Here is a 24440-nt window from a genome sequence, read left to right on the forward strand (position 1 = left end):
TCCCTCCGTTGTCATGGCCAACCTATGCGAGCATTTGTTATTTTTCAGTATCATTCCGTTTGATTGGTGTGATTGCCTTTCAATAGGCAGCACCCGAATCATGTAAATTGTAAACCCACTGTAGAGACTAGAAAACAAGTGTAGGCTACATATTCGCAGCAGCAGAAGATGAACCAAAAGCAAATTATTAGATCAACTAACAACCCAAACAGTGAAAATGAATTGATCCCGCGAATCAAACATTACTCGAATTTCATGGATGGATCGATCAATCAATCGCGTTTGATGAAGGAGACGAACTTGTCCTTCACCTCCACGGCCTTCTCGTACTCGGGATTATGCACGTGAAAACAGTGCTCTTCCCCAAAGTTCTTAACCAGCTCCGCACTCCCTCTCCATCCACTCCTCTTCAACTCCTCGTAGTACCCAATTCCGACCTCCATCAGGTGATCCTTCTCCGCCACGAAAACCAACACCTTCTCGCACCCGAGCCTCGCCAGTTCCTCCTTCGCCGGCTTCAGCCTCGGATCCGACAGCCCTTCGTTCGTCGGGCACATGTACAGCCACATCTGGTCGTCGTCCGTCCCGCCGAAGTACGGGTGCACCAATACGACCCCCACCACCTTTACGCCCTGCCGAAGCCCGATCGACCCGACCCGCGCGGCCAGCGTGTGCGATATGTTCCCCCCGGCGCTGTCGCCCCCGATGAAGACCCGCCCGAAGTCGGCGTGCTCGTTCAGCCACGGCTTCGCACCATCCCCGCCGGCGTGGCCCGCCACCCACCGGAGCGCGGCCCAGGAGTCCTCGTAGCAGGCCGGTATGGGGCGAGACGGGAAGAGCCCGTACTCGACGGAGACGGCGATGGCGCCGGCCTCGGCCGCGACCGTGCTGACGAAGTTGTGGTAGATGCGGGAGAACGGGGATAGCATGCAGAACGCCCCGCCGTGGACGTAGAAGAGGAGGGGGAGCTTCCGGGCCGGGTCGGAGCGCGGGGCAGGAAGATCCGGGCGGAGACGGGCGGGTCCGACGAGATGACGACGTCCTTGGATCGGACGCCGGTGCTGGGGTCATCGGAGGGAGGGATCTCCTCGACCGGAGGCATGAACAGATCCACGTGGCCATCCTTGAAGACTCTGAAGAATCGGAACTCTTTGACCACCTCATTGCTCTCGGAAGACATTTTTGGGGAGTGATGTGGGACGCGAGACGAGGATTGAGATCCTGTAATGATGAAGAAAGCGATGGCGGTCAAGCTTCTATTGTTTTCGTTTTACTTTTGTCGCCTTTGACGAGGAAAGGGAGGTGTCAACTGTCAAGCATGAGAAATGTAGATCGCGACTAAATGGACATCCGACGTTCTTCAGTTGTCGGTCAAATTGGGTATTAGGAGAGTCATTCCTAACAAATTGATTTTAATTGCAGCATTTTTGCAGTACTTTCTATTTGCAAGGAATAAGTTCCTTTCAAGCTTGTGACTCGGACTAGCCACCGAAATTTTAAGTTAGTGACCGGAGAAGAGAGATAGAGAGACTTGTCATTTATAGAGCAGAGATGGCTTACGCGACTTTGGAAGAATTAATTCATCCGTGGTCTCTATACTTTTGTTCATAAGTCAACATCAATCTCTTTATTCTTTGTAAAATGTCTTATAACATAGACATTGACATGAAAGTTGGAATACATGTACCATTCTATGATTCGCCAAAACATATTATGAGGTACCAATATTTGCCACATCGGGCAACACATAATCAAGAGAGAGAGAGATTCATAGATTGTCCATCATCCCAATCATGGCTGTGAGTCCAAGCTCTATGATCGAGGCGGCCATGCTGTTCGAGCTCGAGCTTGCAATGGCTAAATTATTCAGATTGTTAAACATCCAATCATCCAGATTCGTGGCGCACAAGCCGTTGAAACAATCGAGCAACGAGACCGGATTGATCCCACACATCAAACATTATCCGAATATCACGGCTTGACGAATCAGTTGTGTTGGATGAAGGACACGAACTTGTCCTTCAACTCCACGGCCTTCTCGCACTTCGGATCGAACAGGTAAAAGCAATGCTCTTCCCCAACATGCTCCACCAATTCCACGCTCCCTCTCCACCCGCTCTTCTTCAACTCCGCGCAGTACCCAATCCCGACCTCCCTCAGGTGATCCTTCTCCGCCACGAACACCAGCACCTTCTCGCACCCGAGCCTCGCCAGATCCTCCTCCACCGGCTTTAGCCTCGGATCCGATAGCCCGCCGTTCGTCGGGCACATGTACATCCACATGTGGTCGTCCTCGGTGCCACCGAAGTACGGCTGCACGAGTATGACCCCCACCACCCTCACGCCTGCCGGCAGCCCGATCGACCCGACCCGGGCGGCCAGCGTGTGCGATATGTTCCCCCCGGCGCTGTTGCCGCCGATGAAGACCCGCCTGAAGTCGGCGTGCTCGTTCAGCCACGCATCCGGCCCGTCTCCGTCGGCGTGGCCCGCAACCCACCGGAGTGCGGCCCACGAATCCTCGTAGCAGGCGGGTATGGGCCGAGCCGGGAAGAGCCCATACTCGACGGAAACAGCAATCGCCCCGGCCTCAGCCGCGACGGTACTGACGAAGTTGTGGTGGCCGAGGGAGAAGGCGGATTGCATGCAGAACCCGCCGCCGTGAATGTAGAAGAGGAGGGGGAGCTTCTGTTCCGGGTCAGAGACGCGGGGCAAGAAGATCCGAGCGGACACGGGCGGGTCCGATGAGATGACGACATCCTTGGAACGGACGCCGGTGTTGGGATCATCGGAGGGCGGGATCTTCTCGACCGGAGGACGGAAGAGTTCGATGCGGCCGTCCTTGTAGACTCTGAAGAATCGGAACTCTTTGACCACCTCTTTGGTTTCCGAAGCCATTTTGGGGGAGGGGGAGGGACGAATTGAGATTGAGGAAGGAGGAGGTTTTGGTAATAATTGAGTAGGGAAATGGACAATGGGACGCCCAATGTACTACTCACCCGCCGGTCAAACCAGGAGTTAGGAGTTCTTGTGAAGGAGGAAACTCCGTTGAGGTGGGAATTATCTGCTCCAATTCAACCAAATACTAAACCCTCGCTGAATTACTTTCCTAGGAATTGGCACATAAAAGATTCATACGTTGTCTCGAGAGTTCACCTGAGTGGAGAGTTCAAGTGGCATTTCCCTATTTTGCGGTGCATCTTTTAGTACTTGGTGCTAAAGGATTATCCGTTCCGTTCCGGGCAATAAAATTAGAGTCTCAAGGCATTTTAGGTGGGAGAAGCATCTGGCTCGTGACCTAAACTAACAGTTGCAGCTCACAATTTGCACCTCGATAGAACTCTTTGCCTATCCCAATCTAAGTTCACGAGCACATCGCAGCTTGGGCGAAAGGATCATCCACATCTAAAGGGGCTCAAAAGGAATACGACATCTCGGTTCATCCCGATGAGCAATAGGGCCACACAGAGAGAAGGGGATAGAGAATGTGGTATTTGATCCTGAATTCACTTCATGTAGAAGCTGATAAGAGACACGCATAAATGGAATAAGCTTTCTTGTGCGATCAAGCACCTCTGCTCTCAGCAAGGGGATACAGAAGAAACAGAGCAGACTCGACCCAGCAAAGAGCTTTGATCTAGTAATGCCGACTCGAACTCGAACTAGAGCTGATGATCGATGACTCATTTATTAACCCAACCAAGATTAAGTTGACGCTTAACGACAAATTACAGACACTGCCTCGCTCCTGAATCCTCCTGATTCAGGAAAGAAGCAAACTTCTTCACCAGTTCCGCGGCCTTGTCGCAACCCGGCTCGAGCAGGTGGAACACGTGACCCTCTCCTTCGGTCTCCACAATCTCCACCGCCCCTTCCCACCCACTCTTCTTCAACGCCTCGTAGTACGACCGCCCCCTCTCCCTCAGATGGTCCTTCTCCGCCACGAACACAACCGCCCTCTGCCCCGCTATCCTCCCCAAGTTCGGGTCGTACGCCGGGTTCATCCGCGGGTCCGTCGCGCCCGAGCTCGATGGGAATATCAACTCCATCAGCTTAACCGGCTCGCCGTTCCTGAAAAACGGGTGCACCAGCGCTACGCCCACGATCCTCAGCCCCGGCAACCCCTCCACCCCGGCCCGCACGGCCACGTGCTGAGCGATGTTGGCCCCGGCGCTGTCGCCGGCGAGGAACACCCGGTCGAAATCCGCGCGGTCGCGGAGCCACGGCTCGGCCTCGGCCCCTCTCTCCCCCAGGGCGTGCGCAGCGACCCACCGGACAGCGGCCCACGCGTCCTCGTAGGCGGCGGGGAGCACGTGCTCCGGCGCCCACCGGTAATGCACGCCGACGGCGAGGACCCCAGCGGCGGAGGCGACGGCGTTGAGGTGCCTGGTGTAGATGGGGGAGGAGGGGGACTCGATGCAGAACGCGCCGCCGTGGACGTAGACGAGGAGGGGGAGCTTGCGGGCCGGATCGACGGAGGACCGCGGCAGGAAGAGGCGGACGGAGAGGTCGGGGTCGGAGGAGAGGCGGACGTCCTTGGACTCGACGCCGGTTTGCGGGTCGAGGGAGGGAGGGACGGTGTCGGTGCCCTGGAACCTGTCGACCCGGCCGTCCTTGTAGATGCGGAAAAAGGGCGAGTCGAAGGCGATTTCGGCGGCGCTGGCGCCGGTGGCCGAGTCCATGATGGGGGCGGCGAGAGAGAGTGAGAGAGAGCTGGTGGAGAGTGTTTGGGTTTGGGGGTGTCGAAATGGGGACGGGGCGGAGCCGAGTGGCGGAACGTCGTGTTTCTCGTGTCGTTACGTTTGGTTCTGGCGACGCGCCGCGGTCAACTGGAAATGGTTGGTGAGTCGCGTCACAGTGCGAACAAGCCAAAGTTTTTTCTTATTTTGGGCTATTGCAATCGAACGCTCAAATTTATCGCAAAAGTTCAATTAACTCCTCAAATTTTTCGGAAGAAATGCCTCGCAAGTCGCGACCTTTCGTCTTTGTCAGTGAAGGAGGCCCAAAGGCTCGTTGGACACGGAGGAGTACAGTATCGCAAGTGGATCTTTCAACAATTGTTTTGTTTTTTATTTTACTTTTGTTGTAGCTATTTTAAAAATGGAAAGCATGATGAAAAGGCTGTCGAGTGTAGTCATGGCCACGGGCCGATTTTGGCCCGTTGACCGGGCCCGTGGTTTACTAGTCGAGTGTGCTGGATGCGATCCAAAAAAGTGAGGGTGGGAAAATCACTTTATGTTCCTCTCTCTCTCTCTCTGCTCAAGTCATCATAGAATAATCAGATCGAAGCAAATATTGCAAACATAGCAAATTTCTACACCCACACACGCACTTTCTCCATACGCACAAGAGTCACAACAACCAGTGATTCCGACTCCAAATTTGAGGTTTTCCTTCTGCTATGGATCGTGTACCTCAAAGGTCATAACTTACCTCCAACAACGAACATAGCCTTTCTCAAAATTTTCACCATAATCTATGAAAAAGACACGTATGCATTTCTTTTTCTGGGGTTCGGATTCGCAATCGACCCTATCGTTGATATGATTGTTGATCAACACAATACAAGAGAAACACAAGTTCTCTATTTCTTTATCACGTCCTTAAGATTTCGACTTTTGTTGAGATAGATAAGAGACCGTCATTCGTAGCTGTACGCATTGATGAGCGTAAGGTAAAGCCTAATTATTTCGAGAAATGTGCCGTTGCCCGTTACTTAACCCCAATAAGATATTTGCACCTAAAAAGAGAAAACCGAGCCAGTTCCCTACCAACGACTGAATCATTCAGAGCGAGACAACGTGAAAGCAAATTGGCGAAGACGTTTGTTCTCCACGCAATCGATGAGCAAACAGCAAAATACACACGAAAAAGGCAAAAGTCAAGCCCAAAATTGCCGCACGGTCGGGGCTCATCGGGGGCCTTCGTGTCTTTGGCCAAAAGGGTCAGGGAGAAACGACGCCGTTTCGCGCTGCCCCTCCTCCGGTCTCTTCCCCGCGGGAGTGAGTTCCCTCGGATTTTCCCGGTGAAATCGCCGGCCGGATTTCTACGCGCAGGAACACGCGATGTCCCGGTCTTCGACGCCGTGCGTGTGTACACGTGTTGTCGTCTCTGTCCCTTATAGCTGCTCTGACCTTTTTCGAGCAGCTCGATGGTTTTCTTTTTCTTCCTTGTTTTTTTCCTGATCTGGGCAGCTGATAATTTAACTCGCTTCTTTCGGTTTCCCCTAATATGCATTTAAAGCGAGCGAATCCAATCGACCGTCGCTTTCCCCTTTTGGCCATAATCGTCGATCTTGTCCGATTCGATGTCCCCCTCTCCGCACGCTTACATAAACCATCGCCCCTGCTCGATTTCGCCACTTCATCCGCAGCATCGTGCTTCCTGTAGATCAGCAGGAGCGATGATTGGCGTCCGTGCGTACCGGGACTCCCACGTGCCGAGTTTCTGCGTGCTGCGTAACCCTAAGTGTTCGTATTGGTTCGTATGCAGGAGTCTTTCGGCATCAAGTCCGTGAAGAAATCTCCGTTGGTGCTGCGGATGGTGGTCCTGGTCTTCGCGACGATTTGCGGCGTTTACATTTGCTCGATTTGCATCAAACAAATTGGCTTTCAGACCAAGTCCGGCCTTTTGAACGTGCAAGTGATCAGGAGTCCATGCCCGGAACCGACGATCGAGCCCTGGGAAATCCCTTATATGCACTATCCCAAGTCCCAAACTTACAGCAGGTATGTCATCGCATACGGTGGCTTGCCTTTGGATCTCATGTGATTTTACTGATCAGTTGCTTCTTCTTTTTATGTATTAAGGGCGTAGGGGTGTCAACGGGTCGGGTCGGGTTTTCATGATACCCGACCCGATCCGAAACAATGAATATATGTGCTTGGCCCGACCCGAAACAAGACCCGAACATGATATAGCCGCACAATCGGTTCGGGTCGGGTCGGGTCGGTTCGGGTTCGCGTTTAGAGGTTTACTAATCATTATTGAAATGATACAAAAGATAGAACAGAAGGGGGCTAAGTACATTGATAAGGCTTCGTTGACAAAACAATAAGCTGGCCTTTGCGGCTAATATGGACATTCTCTTTCCAACTATACATACCCCATCTACATTTTTGTTAGTAGATGAGGCTTGACAATCGTTGTTTCTTCTTGCGGAAAAATAAGTCAATTGCTACGCTTTCTACCACCCATCAACTGTAGAATTCCTACCCTAGCGAAGAGCTTGTGTCTGCAGCTTCATCGTTACTCAAGCTAGATGGCATCTGTGCGGCAGAACTGCATTCCGCATAATGCAACGAGAAAACAGAAGCAACCAGATTCAGTGAATGCTGAAAGTCTTGTCAATAAAGGTAAAGCAGGAATTTGGGGGAAAGTTACAGCAAAGAATATAGAAGAAAATTCTCAAACAGCTAAATATTCCCCCTGAAAGCAGTAGCTACCATAATTCAGTTTATAGCATTTGTAGGCTCACTATAATCCCCTGATACAGCCAAGAGGTAGGCCAATTGACTGAAACTAGTACAGGAAGTACCAACCCCAACAGGTTGACCCGAGGTATTTTTTTGCCTTTTCTCGATGTTTGCATATGATATTCCTTACATCTATCTAAATGATGATGCATTGAACTAGTCCCTTGAGTATTAGAACAACCAATGTGGACCCCGCAATATAAACATTCAGCCTTTTCTTGGTTTTTGTCTGTACATGGAAGCCTTTTAAAGTGATCCCACATAATGGATCTCTTCCTTCTATTTGTGTGGCTAGAATCCGTCGACGAAGACATCTAGCAATCAGCAAAAATAATTAACATTCTAGAATCGACAAAAGCCAGCAAAAATATTTGTGTGGCGAACTCGAAGCTCGCGAGAGCCTCGGATATGGAGGTCGAAGTAAGGAGGGAAGGCGACGATGACGTTCCCGTCGCGAGGAGGTTTCCGTCCGTCATTGACTTCTCGGTCCGGAGCTTTGGAAGAAATGATAGGGTTTCTGGCGCGCTTGGAACAAGAAGGACAAATGGGTGGGCTTGTTTCGGGCGGGCTCGGTAGATCCAAAACAAGTTTAAGCCTTGTTTTTATTGTTACCCAAACAAGTTAAGGCCAACCCGATCCAATATGAAAATTCCTTGTTTGGATCGGGTCGGGTCATGTTTGAGCGGGTACTTTTGACACCCCTAAAGGGCTGAATGCTCGTCCAATCCTGTACGGTACTTTGCCATTCTGTCGATGCAGAGATCCGGTAGCGGGTGGTTTGAGACATTGCTGAACAATCACACAAATATTAGCTCAAATGGAGAAATTTTCTCTGTTAAGATTAGAAGGAGCAATGTTTCCACGATAACGGAGACTTTGGATAAAATTTATAACCTGGACTGGATGAGCAGCGCATCGAAGAACGAGTGCACAGCTGCTGTTGGCTTAAAATGGATGCTTAATCAGGTGATTGCACCTAATAATGTGTTCCGTTATTCCAATGTTTATTTTTGTTTATGTCTCTGTAATTATGCAGATTTCTCTTGGATATTAAACTGTCTAAGTCGTATCTGTGATCTTCCTAATAGATATAATCCAGCCTAAATTATACAAGCTTTTGGCGAATCATGCATTTTCGATTTTTCTTATTCCAGCTACAAATTCTGGACTCTCTGGTCAACAACCCTTGCTTTTGGTAGTTAGTAAGAAATTGTGAATAAACTAATTAAGTGCAATTTCCATTCTTATTTTGCTGCTCTAGTTGGTCATTTTTTTTCTTTTGCTAGTCAGTAAGAAAATTGTATGAAAGATGAGGTATCGAAGGTGAAGAGAAGTAGGTAGGTGAACTTCATAAATCCCGCAATTTGATAGGCTCAAATGTGATAAAGATGGGAGTTTGCTAATCACCTGCATGTGATCTCCGATAATATTCAAGCCGCTCATGTCGAGGTACTTTAATGCCTGAAGATGCAAAACCCACTGAATGTTTTCAACAACACCCATGTTATAATAAGCATGGAGATCAAGGACTTCCAATTCGGTGAGATTTCCCCATCACGAGGAATAGAAAAACCAGAAGAGTCGGACAAGTTAAGGTACCTTAACGGTTTCATCAATCCAATGAATTTGAGTATGTTTGCATTTTTTAAAAAGATCCCGCTCAACTCTAGGTAGCTCAAGTATCTCAAGTTGAGCAAAGAAGAGTTCAGATCACTAGCTGTGAAAGAAATCAGTGGGAAATCAGGTCCTGATGTGATCTGGAGCATGACGACATGTCCATTTATTTCGTTGCACTTTACTTCGGTCCATCGGCAACAATCTTCGCCGTTCCAAGAGGAAAGGAGGTCAAATGTATCAGAGAGATTTTGTCTGAACTGGATTAGAGCATCCCTTTCTTCTTCGAAGCAAATGGAGGATGAGCTTCTGTTTCTGCACAAACATACACATGCATTGTATAAAATTAACAACAGACTTACTAATACAAGCATTTTCACACCATCATGTCTCGCCATGAATGATGATGAAAATGAAAACAAAAGCTATATTGCACACGAAAGACACTCGATTAGGCTTCAAGGTTTTTGGCTTGGGTGCATTTGTTTGAACTTTGAGAAATTTGGTTTGAGTGGGTTGTCCAGAGTAGACAAATGGCATTTATAGAGAGCAAGGGAAGGAATAATAATGAATGTAACCAAATACATCGTGGGTGTACCGTGTATATCACGTGTTAATAATGTCATTTACCATCACAATAAACGTAACCATAACTAGTTGACTCTTAGTAGCGTAAAGAAATTGGGTATCAACTGTCAAGCATGAGAAATGTAGATCGCGACTAAATGGGACACGGGCGGGTCCGATGAGATGACGACGTCCTTGGAACGGACGCCGGTGTTGGGATCATCGGAGGGTGGGATCTTCTCGACCGGAGGTTCGAAGAGTTCCACACGGCCGTCCTTGTAGACTTTGAAGAACGGGAGCTCTTTGACCACCTCGTTCGTTTCCGAAGCCATTTGGGTCTGTAACTTCACATCCACATGCTCAGTCAAGGATCTGTATTTGCAATTTTACCCAGATTAAAGGAACGAAAGAGTGATCACGAACAAATGCAAAGAAGAAAGCAGCAATCGAGCACGAATTGTTGTGGCAACTTGGAGCGGGCTTGCGGCTTGGATGTTCGTCAACACATTGCTTGTTGCAAGACCAACAGTGCAAATTTGCGCCCTAACTCATCTTCTTCGATTATTCTGATTTTCTGCGCTTACATTGGCTTTTGCATTTTGTCCACCATATTCGTGTTAATTTCGTTTTTTTGTTGGATTGTAGATGAAATTCAGAGAATAAATCTTGATTTTTGGAAGACTCGTTGACTGATTTTGATGAGTTCGAATGCTCTGTAGCTCCGCAAGTTGATAGGCTTGGAAATTGTCCCTAAGATTGAATTTTGATTATGTGGCGATGATCTTCTCGTTTTGTGGTCGATGGTGGTGGTGGTCACTTACTTTGACAGTGATTGTGACGTTCGAGATTATGGCAGTGCTCTAGATGTGGTTTTCGATTATGCCGGACAGCGGTGGCGATCATACTCTCTCTCCCCCTCCCGCACGATTGAGGTCAATGTGAGGCCAAGGGAAGGTCGCGACTTTGGATACAATGTCATCTAACAACAATGGCGGCGATGGCGAAGGAGGAGCGGCGTCGAGATGGAGCATCAAAGGCAGAGGGCGGGGACGCGATTGGAGAAAAAAACACAATTTAAAGGCCCAATTGAAAAGTAAAGATTTCGAAGGCTTGATTGAAAAAAGAAATGCATAAGTGAAAGAGTAAAACAGCAGTTCTGCACATAGTTTCGTACGTATATATAACTCCGGATTATAACACGTTGACACGACTTTTTTTATAGTTAATTACGATAACGTGCTCGGGATCAATTGTCCTTGATGAAGGAGACGAACTTGTCCTTCAATTCCACGGCCTTCTCGTTCTTGGGATCCCGTATCTGAAAGCCATGCTCTTCCCCGACATGCTCCACCAGTTCCACGCTCCCTCTCCACCCGCTCTTCTTCAACTCCTCGCCGTACCCAATCGCCACCTCCCTCAGGTGATCCTTCTCCGCCACGAACACCAGCACCTTCTCGCACCCGAGCCTCGCCAGATCCTCCTCCGTCGGCTTTAGCCTCGGATCCGACAGCCCGCCGTTCGTCGGGCACATGTACATCCACATGTGGTCGTCCTCGGTGCCACCGAAGTACGGCTGCACGAGTATGACCCCCACCACCCTCACGCCTGCCGGCAGCCCGATCGACCCGACCCAGGCGGTCAGTGTGTGCGATATGTTCCCCCCGGCGCTGTTGCCGCCGATGAAGACCCGCCTGAAGTCGGCGTGCTCGTTCAACCACGCGTCCGGCCCGTCTCCGTCAGCGTGGCCCACGACCCACCGGAGCGCGGCCCACGAGTCCTCGTAGCAGGCGGGTATGGGCCGAGCCGGGAAGAGCCCATACTCGACGGAAACAGCAATCGCCTCGGCCTCAGCCGCGACGGTACTGACGAAGTTGTGGTGGCCGAGGGAGAAGGCGGATTGCATGCAGAACCCGCCGCCGTGAATGTAGAAGAGGAGGGGGAGCTTCTGTTCCGGGTCAGAGACGCGGGGCAAGAAGATCCGAGCGGACACGGGCGGGTCCGATGAGATGACGACATCCTTGGAACGGACGCCGGTGTTGGGATCATCGGAGGGCGGGATCTTCTCGACCGGAGGACGGAAGAGTTCGATGCGGCCGTCCTTGTAGACTCTGAAGAATCGGAACTCTTTGACCACCTCTTTGGTTTCCGAAGCCATTTGGGGGGGAGGGACGAATTGAGATTGAGGAAGGAGGAGGTTTTGGTAATAATTGAGTAGGGAAATGGACAATGGGACGCCCAATGTACTACTCACCCGTCGGTCAAGCCTGGAGTTAGGAGTTTATTGGAAAGGTAGCTGTGATCTGGCCGTTTACTTAGGAAGTTTTGTGTGCATATCTTTTATTACTTGTTATTGTGTGGTCCTTATATTTTTAGTAGTTTAGCCTAATTAGGAGTTTGTTTGATAGCTGTATCTTCTTGTATATATGTTACGTTTCTGTGGCAATGAAGAAGAGAATTCTCATTCCAAAATTCCTCAGTTCTTTTACATGGTATCAGAGCCATGGCTGATGAAAAAAAAGGTGAGGAGAGTTCTGGAACGGACAAGAAAATCTTTAGTTCTTACACACTAAATTCGAATGACAACCCGGGTAACCTGGTTACCCAAGTTCAGTTGAAGGGCGAGAATTATGAAGAATGGGCGCGAGCTATGCGGACTGCATTACGAGCCAAGAAGAAATATGGTTTTATTGATGGATCTGTCAAGCAACCAGCAGATGATTCACTGGAACTTGAAGATTGGTGGACGGTTAATTCCATGTTGGTTTCTTGGGTGTTTAATACCATTGAACCGACACTTCGCTCGACTATCTCTCACATGGAGAATGTGAAAGATCTGTGGGAGGATATCAAGCAGAGATTTTCGATTGGGAATGGTCCACGGATGCAGCAACTAAGATCGGATTTGGCCAATTGTAGGCAGGATGGTCAACCCATCGTGTCCTATTTCGGTAAACTCAAAACCTTGTGGGATGAAATAAATAACTATGATCAGATACTAGTGTATGGTTTGTACAGGTTGTAGATGCAATCTTACCATTGTATTGGAAAGAAAGCGTGAAGAAGAGAGAGTTCATCAGTTTTTGATGGGCTTAGATGAAGAAGGATATGGAACAGTGCGCGCTAATATTTTGAGCACTGAACCTTTGCCTAATCTGAATCATGTCTATGCAATGGTTGTTCAGCAAGAGCAAGTGCGAACTATGACACGAACCAAGGATGAAAGAGGCAATCCGATGAGTTTTGCAATCCGGGCAGGTGGTCAAAATTCAAGGGGGGATAAAGATAAAATCCCGTTCTGTTCTAATTGCAACCGAGAGGGACATGATGCTGAAAGTTGTTTTCGACTGATAGGATATCTAGAACGGTGGGGTAATAGACCACGTGAAACCTCTGTTGGACAAGGTAGTGGTCAAAAGCGTGGTAATAGAGGTGGACGAAACAAGGGAGGAGGTGCTCGTGCCAACGTCTCACAGGCAACTGGAGTTGATGGTGGGCGAGGAGTTGTGACGGATTCAGATCGAAAGGGTCTTAGTGGATTGAATGATGAGCAGTGGGCGACTTTGCTAGGAATGTTAAGTTCTCATCAGAATGGTGCCCATGAGAGGTTGATAGGTAAGCAGAGTATTTTTCCTTGGATTATTGACACAGGAGCTTCCCACCATATGACAGGAACGTTGGCATTTTTTAGAGAATTGCGTGACATTATGCCATGCTCAGTCGAATTACCTGATGGAGAAAAGACCATGGCAGTGAAAGAAGGAACTGTGTTGCTTGGAGGAGACTTGAAATTGCGACGAGTTCTTTTTGTGCCCAATTTGAAATGCAATCTGATTTCTGTATCACAACTTCTTAATGATTCAAATTTGGTTATCCAACTCACTAACAAAATATGTGCTATACAGGACCTAAATTCGAGGAACCTGATTGAAGCGGGTGAGCAACGCGAGGGGCTTTACTTTCTCAAGGGAGTGACTTCGGTACATGCTTGCAAGGTGGATGATATGGAATCCTTTGAGCTTTGGCATAAAAGAATGGGTCATCCTTCTTCTAAGGTGGTGGAGTTAATTCCAGAAGCTGGCAAAATGGTTAGGAAAACCAATAAAACTTGTGAGGTTTGTTTTAGAGCAAAACAAACAAGAGAGATCTTCTTTTCTAGTGACAATAAAGCTAAAGATTGTTTTGAATTGATGCATTGTGATTTGTGGGGACCTTATAGAGTCCCAGCTTCATGTGGAGCAATTTATTTCTTGACAATTGTTGATGATTACTCTCGTGCCGTGTGGATATATTTGCTGAATAGAAAAAATGAAGTGGCCTGTGTTCTTAGGAAATTTATTGCGATGGTTAAATGCCAATTTGAGAAAAATGTGAAAATCGTTAGAAGTGATAACGGAAGTGAATTTTTGTGTTTGAAAGAATATTTTGATGAACATGGGATATTGCATCAAACTTCTTGTGTTGGAACACCTCAACAAAATGGCCGAGTGGAAAGAAAGCATCGCCATATCCTTAATGTTGCAAGAGCTTTGCGTTTCCAAGCAAATTTACCCATAGAATTTTGGGGAGAATGTGTACTCGCAGCTAGGTATTTGATTAACAGGACTCCATCTATATTATTGAATGGTAAAATCCCATATGAGATTATCTTTGGCCAACCTCCTTCTTACAAACATATTCGGATTTTTGGTTGTTTGTGCTATGCGCATAATTAGAATCGGGATAAAGATAAATTTGCTAGTAGAAGTCGTCAGTGTGTTTTTGTTGGTTATCCGTTGGGAAAGAAAGGATGGAGATTGTATGATTTAGAAGCTGATGAATACTTTGTATCAAGAGATGTAGTGTTTGCTGAAACAAAATTTCCATATGCTGATGAGAAAACAGTAAGTGATGAACTCATTAAAAATAGAGTTATGGAGTTGGGTGATAAAGTTGATGATTTAAAAGGTGACTTGAGGGAGGAATTGATCCACACAAACAATGAGGACGTGGAAAGAAGTGAAGTCGTCGTCGAAAGTGTAGAGAGAGAAAATGAAGTAAATCATGAAATGGAGGAATTGATCCACACAAACAATGAGGACGTGGAAAGAAGTGAAGTCGTCGAAGAGCAGCTAGGCAGGGGACAAAGGGTCAAGCAACCTTCTATTCGTTTGAAAGATTATGTGACAAACGCCATCAGAATAAGTCCCTCGACATACTCATCTACCCGATCTGATTCCTCAGGTACGCCTTATTCTATAGCACGTTATGTGAGTTATGAAAATTTTCTGCGCAACATCGGTGTTTCTTGGCAGCAATTACTGCAGGACATGAACCAAACTCTTTTGCGGAAGCGATTAAAGATGAACGGTGGAGAGAGGTCATGAGTAAAGAAATACAGGCTTTAGAAGATAATGGCACATGGACAGTCGAAAATTTGCCGCCTGGGAAGAAAGCAATTGGGAGCAAGTGGGTGTATAAAATTAAGTACAATTCTGATGGAAGTGTTGAACGATACAAGGCGCGGTTGGTGATACTGGGAAATAATCAAGTTGAAGGCATAGATTATCAGGAGACTTTTGCTCCTACGGCAAAAATGTGCACTGTACGCACCTTTCTTGCCGTTGCGGCTGCAACAAATTGGGAACTTCATCATATGGACGTTCAAAATGCTTTCTTACATGGCGATTTAGAGGAAGAGGTTTACATGAAGATGCCGCCTGGATTTGCCTCTCAATCATCAGGGAAGGTATGCAGACTCCGGAAATCTCTATACGGTTTGCGGCAAGCACCTAGATGTTGGTTTGCGAAATTGACTGCATCTTTGAAAGCTTATGGATTTCAACAATCATATTCAGATTACTCCTTGTTCACTTTTCGAGTTGGAACTGTACAATTGAATGTGCTTATTTATGTTGATGATCTCATTATCTCCGGTAATGATATTTCCGCTGTGCAAAAGTTCAAGAACTATATGAGTCGTTGTTTTCATATGAAAGACTTGGGGAAGCTGAAATTTTTCTTGGAGATTGAAGTGGCGAGAAACTTAGATGGTATTTTCTTGTGTCAACGTAAGTATGCATTGGATGTGATTTCTGAGGTCGGATTACTGGGTTCTAAGCCGGCTAAAACTCCTCTTGAACAAAATCACAAGCTAGCCCTTACTGAGAGCGATGATGTAGACAACCCTGCTCAGTATAGGCGCCTAGTGGGTCGGCTTATTTATCTAACAATAACTCGACCTGAATTGTCTTACTGTGTGCATATTCTTGCACAGTTCATGCAGCGGCCAAAGAAAGCTCATTGGGAGGCAGCTGTGAGAGTTCTGCGTTATCTGAAAGGAAATCCAGGTCAGGGTATTATGTTGCGTGCCAATTGTGACCTGAAATTGTCTGCTTACTGCGATTCTGACTGGGCTAGTTGTCCTTTGACGAGACGATCTTTGACTGGTTACTTTGTTCTTTTGGGAGAATCTCCTATCTCGTGGAAGACTAAGAAGCAACAGACGGTGTCTCGCTCATCCGCTGAAGCTGAATACAGGTTTATGACTACTACAGTTTGTGAACTTAAGTGGTTGAAAGGATTATTGGATTCTCTTGGTGTGGCACATTCTCAACCTATGCACTTCTATTGCAACAGTCAGGCAGCTTTACATATAGCCGCCAATCCTGTCTATCATGAGCGTACCAAGCATATTGAAGTGGACTGTCATTTTATTCGTAATGAGATACTTAATGGTAACATTCAAATAGATTACGTACGTAGTTCAATGCAGCCAGCTGATATCTTCACGAAGGTGTTGGGAAAGGATCAATTTAACTTTATTCTTTGCAAATTGGGCATTTGAGATCCCCATGCTCCAACTTGAGGGGGGTATTGGAAAGGCAGCTGTGATCTGCATTTATTTAGGCCGTTTACTTAAGAAGTTTTGTGTGCATATCTTTTATTACTTGTTATTGTGTGGTCCTTGTATTTTTAGTAGTTTAGCCTAATTAGGAGTTTGTTTGATAGCTGTATCTTCTTGTATATATGTTACGTTTCTGTGGCAACGAAGAAGAGAATTCTCATTCCAAAATTCCTCAATTCTTTTACAGAGTTCTTGTGAAGGAGGAAACTTCGTTGAGGTGGGAATTATCTGCTCCAATTCAACCAAATACTACACCCTCGCTGAATTTTTTTCCTAGGAATCGGCACATAAAAGATTCATACGTTGTCTCGAGAGTTCACCTGAGTGGAGAGTTCAAGTGGCATCTCTCTATTTTGCGGTGCCTCTTTCAGTCCTTGGTGCTAAAGGAAGATCCGTTAGGTTCCGGGCAATATAATTAGAGTCTTGAGGCATTTTAGGTGGGAGAACCATCTGTTTCGTGACCTAATCTAACAGTTGCAGCTCACAATTTGCTCCTCAATAGAACTCTTTGTCTATCCCGATCCAAGTTCACGAGCACATCGCGGCTTGGACGAAAGGATCGTCCACATCTAAACGGGCTCAAAAGGAATACGACATCTCGGTTCATCCGGATGAGCAATAGGGCCACACAAAGAGAAGGAGATAAGAGAAGGTGGTATTGATCGTGAATTCACTTCATGTAGGAGCTGATAAGACACACAAATACATGGAATAAGACCTCTGTTCTCCGCGAGGGGACAAAGAAGGAACAGAGCAGACTCGACCCAGCAAAGCTTTGATCTAGTAATGCCGACTCGAACTCGAGCTAGAGCTGACGATTGATGACTGTCAAACTGATGATCGATGACTTATTTATCAACCCAACCGAGATTAAGCTGACGCTTAACGACAAATTACAGACACTGCCTCGCTCCTGATTCCTGCTGATTCAGGAAAGAAGCGAACTTCTTCACCAGTTCCGCGGCCTTGTCGCATCCCGGCTTGAACAGGTGAAACACGTGACCCTCTCCTTCAGTCTCCACAATCTCCACCGCCCCTTCCCACCCACTCTTCTTCAACGCCTCGTAGTACGACCGCCCCCTCTCCCTCAGATGGTCCTTCTCCGCCACGAACACAACCGCCCTCTGCCCCGCCATCCTCCCCAAGTTCGGGTTGTACGCCGGGTTCATCCGCGGGTCCGTCGTGCCCGAGCTCGAGGGGAATATCAACTCCATCAGCTTATCAGGCTCGTCGTTCCTGAAAAACGGGTGCACCAGCGCCACGCCCACGATCCTCAGCCCCGGCAGCCCCTCCACCCCGGCCCGCGCGGCCACGTGCTGAGCGATGTTGGCCCCGGCGCTGTCGCCGGCGAGGAACACCCTGTTAAAATCCGCGCGGTCGCGGAGCCACGGCTCGGCCTCGGCCCCTCTCTCCCCCAGGGCGTGCGCAGCGACCCACCGGACCGCGGCCCACGCGTCCTCGTAGGCGGCAGGGAGCAGGTGCTCCGGCGCCCACCGGTACTGCACGCCGACGGCGAGGACCCCCGCGGCGGAGGCGACGGCGTTGAGGTGCCTGGTGTAGATGGGAGAGGAGGGGGACTCGATGCAGAAGGCGCCGCCATGGACGTAGACGAGGAGGGGGAGCTTGCGGGCCGGATCGACGGAGGACCGAGGCAGGAAGAGGCGGACGGAGAGGTCGGGGTCGGAGGAGAGGCGGACGTCCTTGGACTGGACGCCGGTTTGCGGGTCGAGGGAGGGAGGGACGGTGTCGGTGCCCTGGAACCTGTCGACCCGGCCGTCCTTGTAGATGCGGAAAAAGGGCGAGTCGAAGGCGATTTCGGCGGCGCCGGCGCCGGTGGCCGAGTCCATGATGGGGGCGGCGAGAGAGAGTGAGAGAGAGCTGGTGGAGAGTGTTTGGGTTTGGGGGTGTCGAAATGGGGACGGGGCGGAGCCAAGTGGCGGAACGTCGTGTTTCTCGTGTTGTTACGTTTGGTTCTGGCGACGCGCCGGGGTCAACTGGAAATGGTTGGTGAGTCACGTCAGAGTGCGAACAAGCCAAAGTTTTTTTTTTTTTGTTGGCAATCACAATCAAATCCTCAAATTTATCGCAAGAGTGCAATCAACTCCTCAAATTTTCCAAAAATGCAATCAATAGAGAATTTTGATTGGACTAATTTGACAAGATTACACTTTTTGAAGGTCTTGTGACTCAATTGTATTACGGTGAAAAATTTTAAAATTTTCGATGTACTTATTTTTTCTTTTATTGGATCGGAAAAAAGCCGAGTTTGGTTGATCAGGACAATGTTGGACTGAAGCCCAAACGTCATTCCCTCCTCGGAAGAAAAGCCTCGCAAGTCACGACCTTTCGTATCGGTGAAGGAGGCCCAAAGGCTCGTTGGACACGGAGGAGTACAGTATCGCAAGTGGATCTTTCAACAATTGTTTTGTTTTTTTTTTACTTTTGCTGTCGCTATTTTAAAAATGGAAAGCATGATGAAAAGGCCGTCGAGTGTGCTGGAAGCGATCCGAAAAAGTGAGGGTGGGAAAATCACTTTATGTTCCTCTCTCTCTCTGCTCAAGTCGTCATAGAATAATCGGATCGAAGCAAATATTGCAAACATAGCAAATTTCTACTCCCACACAAGCACTTTCTCCATACGCACAAGAGTCACAACAACCAGTGATTCCGACTCCAAATTTGAGGTTTTCCTTCTGCTATGGATCGTGTACCTCAAAGGTCATAACTTACCTCCAACAACAAACATAGTCTTTCTCAAAATTTTCACCATAATCTATGAAAAAGACATGTATGCATTTCTTTTTCTGGGGTTCAGATTCGTAATCAATCCTATCGTTGATATAATTATTGATCAACACAATACAAGAGAAACACAAATTCTTTATTTCTTTATCACGTCCTTAAGATTTCGACTTTTATCGAGATAGATAAGAGATTGTCACTTGCAACTGTAAGCATTGACGAGCGTAAGGTAAAGCCTAATTATTCCGAGGAATGTGCCGTTGCCCGCTACTTAACCCCAATAAGATATTTGCACCTAAAAAGAGAAAACCGAACCAGTTTCCTACCAACGACTGAATCATTCAGAGCGAGACAACGTGAAAGCAAATTGGCGAAGACGTTTGTTCTCCACGCAATCGATGAGCAAACAGTAAAATACGCACGAAAAAGGCAAAAGTCAAGCCCAAAATTGCCGCACGGTCGGGGGCTCATCGGGGGCCTTCGTTTTTTTTGCCAAAAGGGACCGGGAGAAACGACGCCGTCTCGCGCTGCCCCTCCTTCGGTCTCTTCCCCTCGTTCGTTTCTTGAGCTGTTGTGTCACAGCTCAAACGAACGAACTGCTTAGATTCGCAAAAAGAAAAAAAACAGAGAGATCTGTTAAAAATCCGGAAGCGCACAAAACGAAAAAGCGAAGCGAGCGTGCAACGGTCCTCGGCGCATCCAATCATATTACCCTCCCTCCTTCACGAGAAAAAAGCTCCTTCCCTTTCTCTCTCTCTCTCTCTCTCCGCGCTCCGCATTTTCTCGAGAAAATGAGGGAAAAGAGCTTCTTCTGAGAGAGGACAAAAGAAGAAGAAGAAGAGGAGAAAAAAAATCCTGAGCTGCTTTGCCAGATGCTCTTTCGTTCCGCTCCTCTCGAGCTCGCGCGACGATGGCCGACGATCTCTGCTCCTTCTCCAAGGTACGTGCGACGCCGTTTCCGCGGGCGCGAGTGAGTTCCCTCGGATTTTCCCGGTGAAATCGCCGGCCGGATTTCTACGCGCAGGAACACGCGATGTCCCGGTCTTCGACGCCGTGCGTGTGTACACGTGTTGTCGTCTCTGTCCCTTATAGCTGCTCTGACCTTTTTCGAGCAGCTCGATGGTTTTCTTTTTCTTCCTTGTTTTTTTCCTGATCTGGGCAGCTGATAATTTAACTCGCTTCTTTCGGTTTCCCCTAATATGCATTTAAAGCGAGCGAATCCAGCTTGCGATTGATTCCACCGTCGCTTTCCCCTTTTGGCCATAATCGTCGATCTTGTCCGATTCGATGTCCCCCTCTCCGCACGCTTACATAAACCATCGCCCCTGCTCGATTTCGCCACTTCATCCGCAGCATCGTGCTTCCTGTAGATCAGCAGGAGCGATGATTGGCGTCCGTGCGTACCGGGACTCCCACGTGCCGAGTTTCTACGTGCTGCGTAACCCTAAGTGTTCGTATTGGTTCGTATGCAGGAGTCTTTCGGCATCAAGTCCGTGAAGAAATCTCCGTTGGTGCTGCGGATGGTGGTCCTGGTCTTCGCGACGATTTGCGGCGTTTACATTTGCTCGATTTGCATCAAGCAAATTGGCTTTCAGACCAAGTCCGGCCTTTTGAACGTGCAAGTGATCAGGAGTCCATGCCCGGAACCGACGATCGAGCCTTGGGAAATCCCTTATATGCACTATCCCAAGCCCCAAACTTACAGCAGGTATGTCATCGCGTACGGTGGCTTTGCTTTGGATCTCATGTGATTTTACTGATCAGTTGCTTTTTTTTTTATGTATTAAGGGCTGAATGCTCGTGCAATCCTGTACGGTACTTTGCCATTTTGTCGATGCAGAGATCCGGTAGCGGGTGGTTTGAGACATTGCTGAACAATCACACAAATATTAGCTCAAATGGAGAAATTTTCTCTGTTAAGATTAGAAGGAGCAATATTTCCACGATAACGGAGACTTTGGATAAAATTTATAACCTGGACTGGATGAGTAGCGCATCGAAGAACGAGTGCACAGCTGCTGTTGGCTTAAAATGGATGCTTAATCAGGTGATTGCACCTAATAATGTGTTCCGTTATTGCGATGTTTATTTTTGTTTATGTATCTGTAATTATGCAGATTTCTCTTGGATATTAAACTGTCTAAGTCGTATCTGTGATCTTCTTAATAGATATAATCCAGCCTAAATTATACAAGCTTTTGGCGAATCGTGCATTTTCGATTTTTCTTATTCCAGCTACAAATTCTGGACTCTCTGGTCAACAACCCATGCTTTTGCTAGTTAGTAAGAAATTGTGAATAAACTAATTAAGTGCAATTTCCATTCTTATTTTGCTGCTCTAGTTGGTCATTTTTTTTCTTTTTTGCTAAAAGCTCTAGTTGATTATTTTTGTACTTCTTTTCAAAGAGGTATAGAATCTCCTCTCATACGCACTTTATTATGGCTCGCTATTGAGATTCAGATATTCAGATATTCCTATTTTGACAAACTGAGAAATTTTAGACCCAGAAATACTGCTGGATGAAATCAGGGCAAATCTTGGTCAATCTTAGTGACAGTACCGGTGTGTTAAAGCGGTGCCTGAGTCCATGGATTGATACCATTGAGATAGCGCAATGAGTTAAACTTCGATTTCCTGCTTTGTTACTTATGCTTGAGAAGATTTTCTGAGTATGATTTGAATCCTCCAGAAACGACAAATGCGAAAAAATCCTAAATGGATGTGATAAAACAATCCAGGAATTTTTCAGTGACCTTACTTCTCAATTTCTTCCAACTACCTGATCAGGAATCTTCTGTTAAGATTAGAAGGATCGCCATGCTTCTAGAATGCCAAAATGGCATTACAAGGGAAATAGCCGATTGAAGATATGCTTTATAGAAATGTTATCATTTTCTCAAAAGATGGAATGATTTATATGTTTCTTTTACTTTGATTCAAAAGAAACTGTAGCCTTTTTCTGCCGTTGTTTTTCCTGTACTGGAACCTTGGCAAACCAATTATTTGCTCTTCCAAATCAAGAATTCAGTAATTACAGTTGAAATGGTTCGATTATCTTGATAATGCGATGCGATACATTTTGTTTGTCTGATCCTCAGTGATGTTTGGGACTGCACTAGTCGAGACCTATTAGGACACATCTTCTTCGATGTTTCAATGATTAAAATGTTGAAACTGCAGAAGAATTATGGTCGTAAGCCATGTACCTTTTCTGCTTCATTAAGTAGCACATTGTTGGAGAAAAAGTAAGTATTGTAGTTTCTGTGTAGAATGTCCTGTATTTCCTTTAAGATTTTGCAGAGAATGCAGCTATCCATGTAAAACTGATTTGGTTTGTGGGTGTGAGTGTTCTTTTTTTCGTTTTATTTGGGTGGGCGGGTGGGTTGGGTGGATGGGGGTATTCTTATTTATAAGCAATAGTTTTCAAATTCTTAGTGGAATGCATGCAATTGAACGAGGATCATGACATAATTTTTATTTTTAGGGTGTCCGTGGTTGTGCTGTGATATTGTTGTTTACTCTTTGTAACTGCTGAAATGTGAATAGTTGCTGCAAATATATCTTCATATCTTGAGAAATCAGATTGAAGCTCCGAATTTTTCTTCAATTCCTAATTGCCACTACCACGTGAAGCTCTGTTCTTGTACAAGTTGATGGGGACAAATGTGATTTGTCATTTGTTTCCCTTATCTATATTTTGCACATATGTACGGGCAAAACCAGGCCCTTGTTACTTGCTGATTGATGTATGATTGTTAATTCACGAAGTTCAAACTTGTCCTAATGCTCCATTTCAATATCTTGAGGCTGTCTTTTTTATTTGTCTTTCTTTGTGCCTCCACCATTAGCTGCCTGCTCTTTCGTGCACTGGATCTTTACACTTGGTTTTGGAATTTTAGTTTTTGTGACTTCTTATGAGGCTGCCTGACTTCCTGCTGATGCTTAATGCAGGGTTTGATGCAGCATCATGAAGAAATAGCAGACTACTTCAGAAACCGGGGTGTTTTGGCTATTTTCCTCTTCAGAAGAAATCTTTTGCGCAGGATGATATCAGTGCTTGCAAATTCCTATGATCGAGATGCAAAGCTACTAAATGGCACTCACAAGTCTCACGTGCATTCACCCCACGAGGTGTCTGTCCCTCCCTCCTCTCTCTCATACCATCTGTGTGTGTGCATATACTAACAAGTCTTATTTTGTGATGGATATCTTTAAACCATGTAGAAGAAAAGAGTCTTACTTTGTGAATGTGATGCTTTCAGGCTGAGATACTTGCAAGATATAAACCTTCATTGAATTCTACCTTGCTTGTAGCCGACCTGAGGCAAGTACAAGAGATGACAGCAAAAGCCCAGGAGTACTTCAAGAGCACCAGGCATATTGTCCTCTATTATGAGGATGTTGTGAAGAACCGCACTGTAAGGAAATCAACTTTCCTATTGTTTATTGCTCGTTTTGTCTGTCGACATCCCGAATTGTATGGATGAATTCGATCTATGATCCATATCCTGATTTGGAAAAGAGTAACGGAAGCACCTTTTCTTTTGCCTGCAGAAATTAGTAGATGTTCAAGATTTTCTCAAGGTTCCGCGCCTGGATCTGAAGAGTCGCCAGGTCAAGATACACAAGGGTTCTTTATCAAATCAAGTCGAAAACTGGGATGAGATTCAAAAGACGCTGAGAGGAACACAATTTAAGAGCTTTCTTCATGCAGATTATCGGAAATAAAGCGTTAGGATCTTGTACATATTAATTCTTCTCCATAATTTGTTTCTTCATTTTTTTTTTTAAGCAGGTGCCCACAGGTCCGCCACCCTGTTGAAATTTTGTTCATGGCAACTGCATTTTGGTTATCTTTCTTTCTTTCTTTCTTTTTCATTTACCTTATCTTCCCTCTAAAATTTTAATTATATTCAATTAATTCTTTTTTTCCACTGTCTGGGTTCCAATTGGGAGTCTTGAAATTGGTCTCATCAATTAGGGCAAAAGAAAATTCAGTTCTACTTTGTTTCTCGTTTCAATGTGATTTTGCTACCATTTCTTTTTTCGCCCCTTGCATTTGAGTGTTTCACAATCGGTTAATCCCCTATATCTGCGCACCATGGGACAGGGAGCGCAGAGAATTGAAACATTTGAATTTGCGATCAATTTCTACTCACTT

General features: G+C 46.7%; 5 protein-coding genes and 1 pseudogene across 6 annotated transcripts; 1 reads left to right on the plus strand and 5 right to left on the minus strand.

Annotated features, from left to right (window-relative positions):
* Positions 1 to 169: 169 nt before the first annotated feature.
* Positions 170 to 1229, minus strand: LOC115672798 (2-hydroxyisoflavanone dehydratase-like; annotated as a pseudogene).
* Positions 1230 to 1610: 381 nt separating this feature from the next.
* On the minus strand, positions 1611 to 3081 carry LOC130135468 (2-hydroxyisoflavanone dehydratase-like). Its single transcript, XM_056304852.1, has one exon. The coding sequence runs from the start codon at positions 2893 to 2895 to the stop codon at positions 1987 to 1989; it is 909 nt and encodes a 302-aa protein (XP_056160827.1). The 5' UTR covers positions 2896 to 3081; the 3' UTR covers positions 1611 to 1986.
* Positions 3082 to 3488: 407 nt separating this feature from the next.
* LOC115666033 (2-hydroxyisoflavanone dehydratase-like) lies at positions 3489 to 4803 on the minus strand. The gene has a single exon (XM_030587834.2). It carries the CDS (start codon positions 4677 to 4679, stop codon positions 3726 to 3728), a length of 954 nt encoding a protein of 317 aa, XP_030443694.2. The 5' UTR covers positions 4680 to 4803; the 3' UTR covers positions 3489 to 3725.
* LOC115668683 (2-hydroxyisoflavanone dehydratase-like) lies at positions 3489 to 18509 on the minus strand. Its single transcript, XM_056304851.1, has 2 exons — positions 17255 to 18509; positions 3489 to 3570 (listed from the first exon to the last, which is right to left on the minus strand). Exon 1 carries the CDS (start codon positions 18381 to 18383, stop codon positions 17430 to 17432), a length of 954 nt encoding a protein of 317 aa, XP_056160826.1. The 5' UTR covers positions 18384 to 18509; the 3' UTR covers positions 3489 to 3570; positions 17255 to 17429.
* On the plus strand, positions 6469 to 24213 carry LOC115672742 (uncharacterized). 2 transcript variants are annotated; one of them, XM_056304849.1, is made up of 6 exons: positions 19923 to 20218; positions 20751 to 20986; positions 21067 to 21325; positions 23231 to 23410; positions 23542 to 23697; positions 23834 to 24213. In XM_056304849.1, exons 1-6 carry the CDS (start codon positions 20189 to 20191, stop codon positions 24005 to 24007), a joined length of 1035 nt encoding a protein of 344 aa, XP_056160824.1. In that variant the 5' UTR covers positions 19923 to 20188; the 3' UTR covers positions 24008 to 24213. The 2 variants fall into 2 exon arrangements, with proteins under 2 accessions (XP_056160825.1, XP_056160824.1); XM_056304850.1 differs by lacking the exons at positions 19923 to 20218; positions 20751 to 20986; positions 21067 to 21325 and adding exons at positions 6469 to 6725; positions 8180 to 8438.
* Positions 10768 to 11841, minus strand: LOC115666032 (2-hydroxyisoflavanone dehydratase-like). The gene has a single exon (XM_030587833.2). The coding sequence runs from the start codon at positions 11806 to 11808 to the stop codon at positions 10900 to 10902; it is 909 nt and encodes a 302-aa protein (XP_030443693.2). The 5' UTR covers positions 11809 to 11841; the 3' UTR covers positions 10768 to 10899.
* Positions 24214 to 24440: the final 227 nt, after the last annotated feature.

Source organism: Syzygium oleosum, unplaced genomic scaffold (assembly GCF_021117445.2).
Source record: "Syzygium oleosum isolate NSW1041296 unplaced genomic scaffold, Sole_v2.1 Sole_v2.33, whole genome shotgun sequence".
NCBI classification, from domain to species: domain Eukaryota; kingdom Viridiplantae; phylum Streptophyta; class Magnoliopsida; order Myrtales; family Myrtaceae; genus Syzygium; species Syzygium oleosum.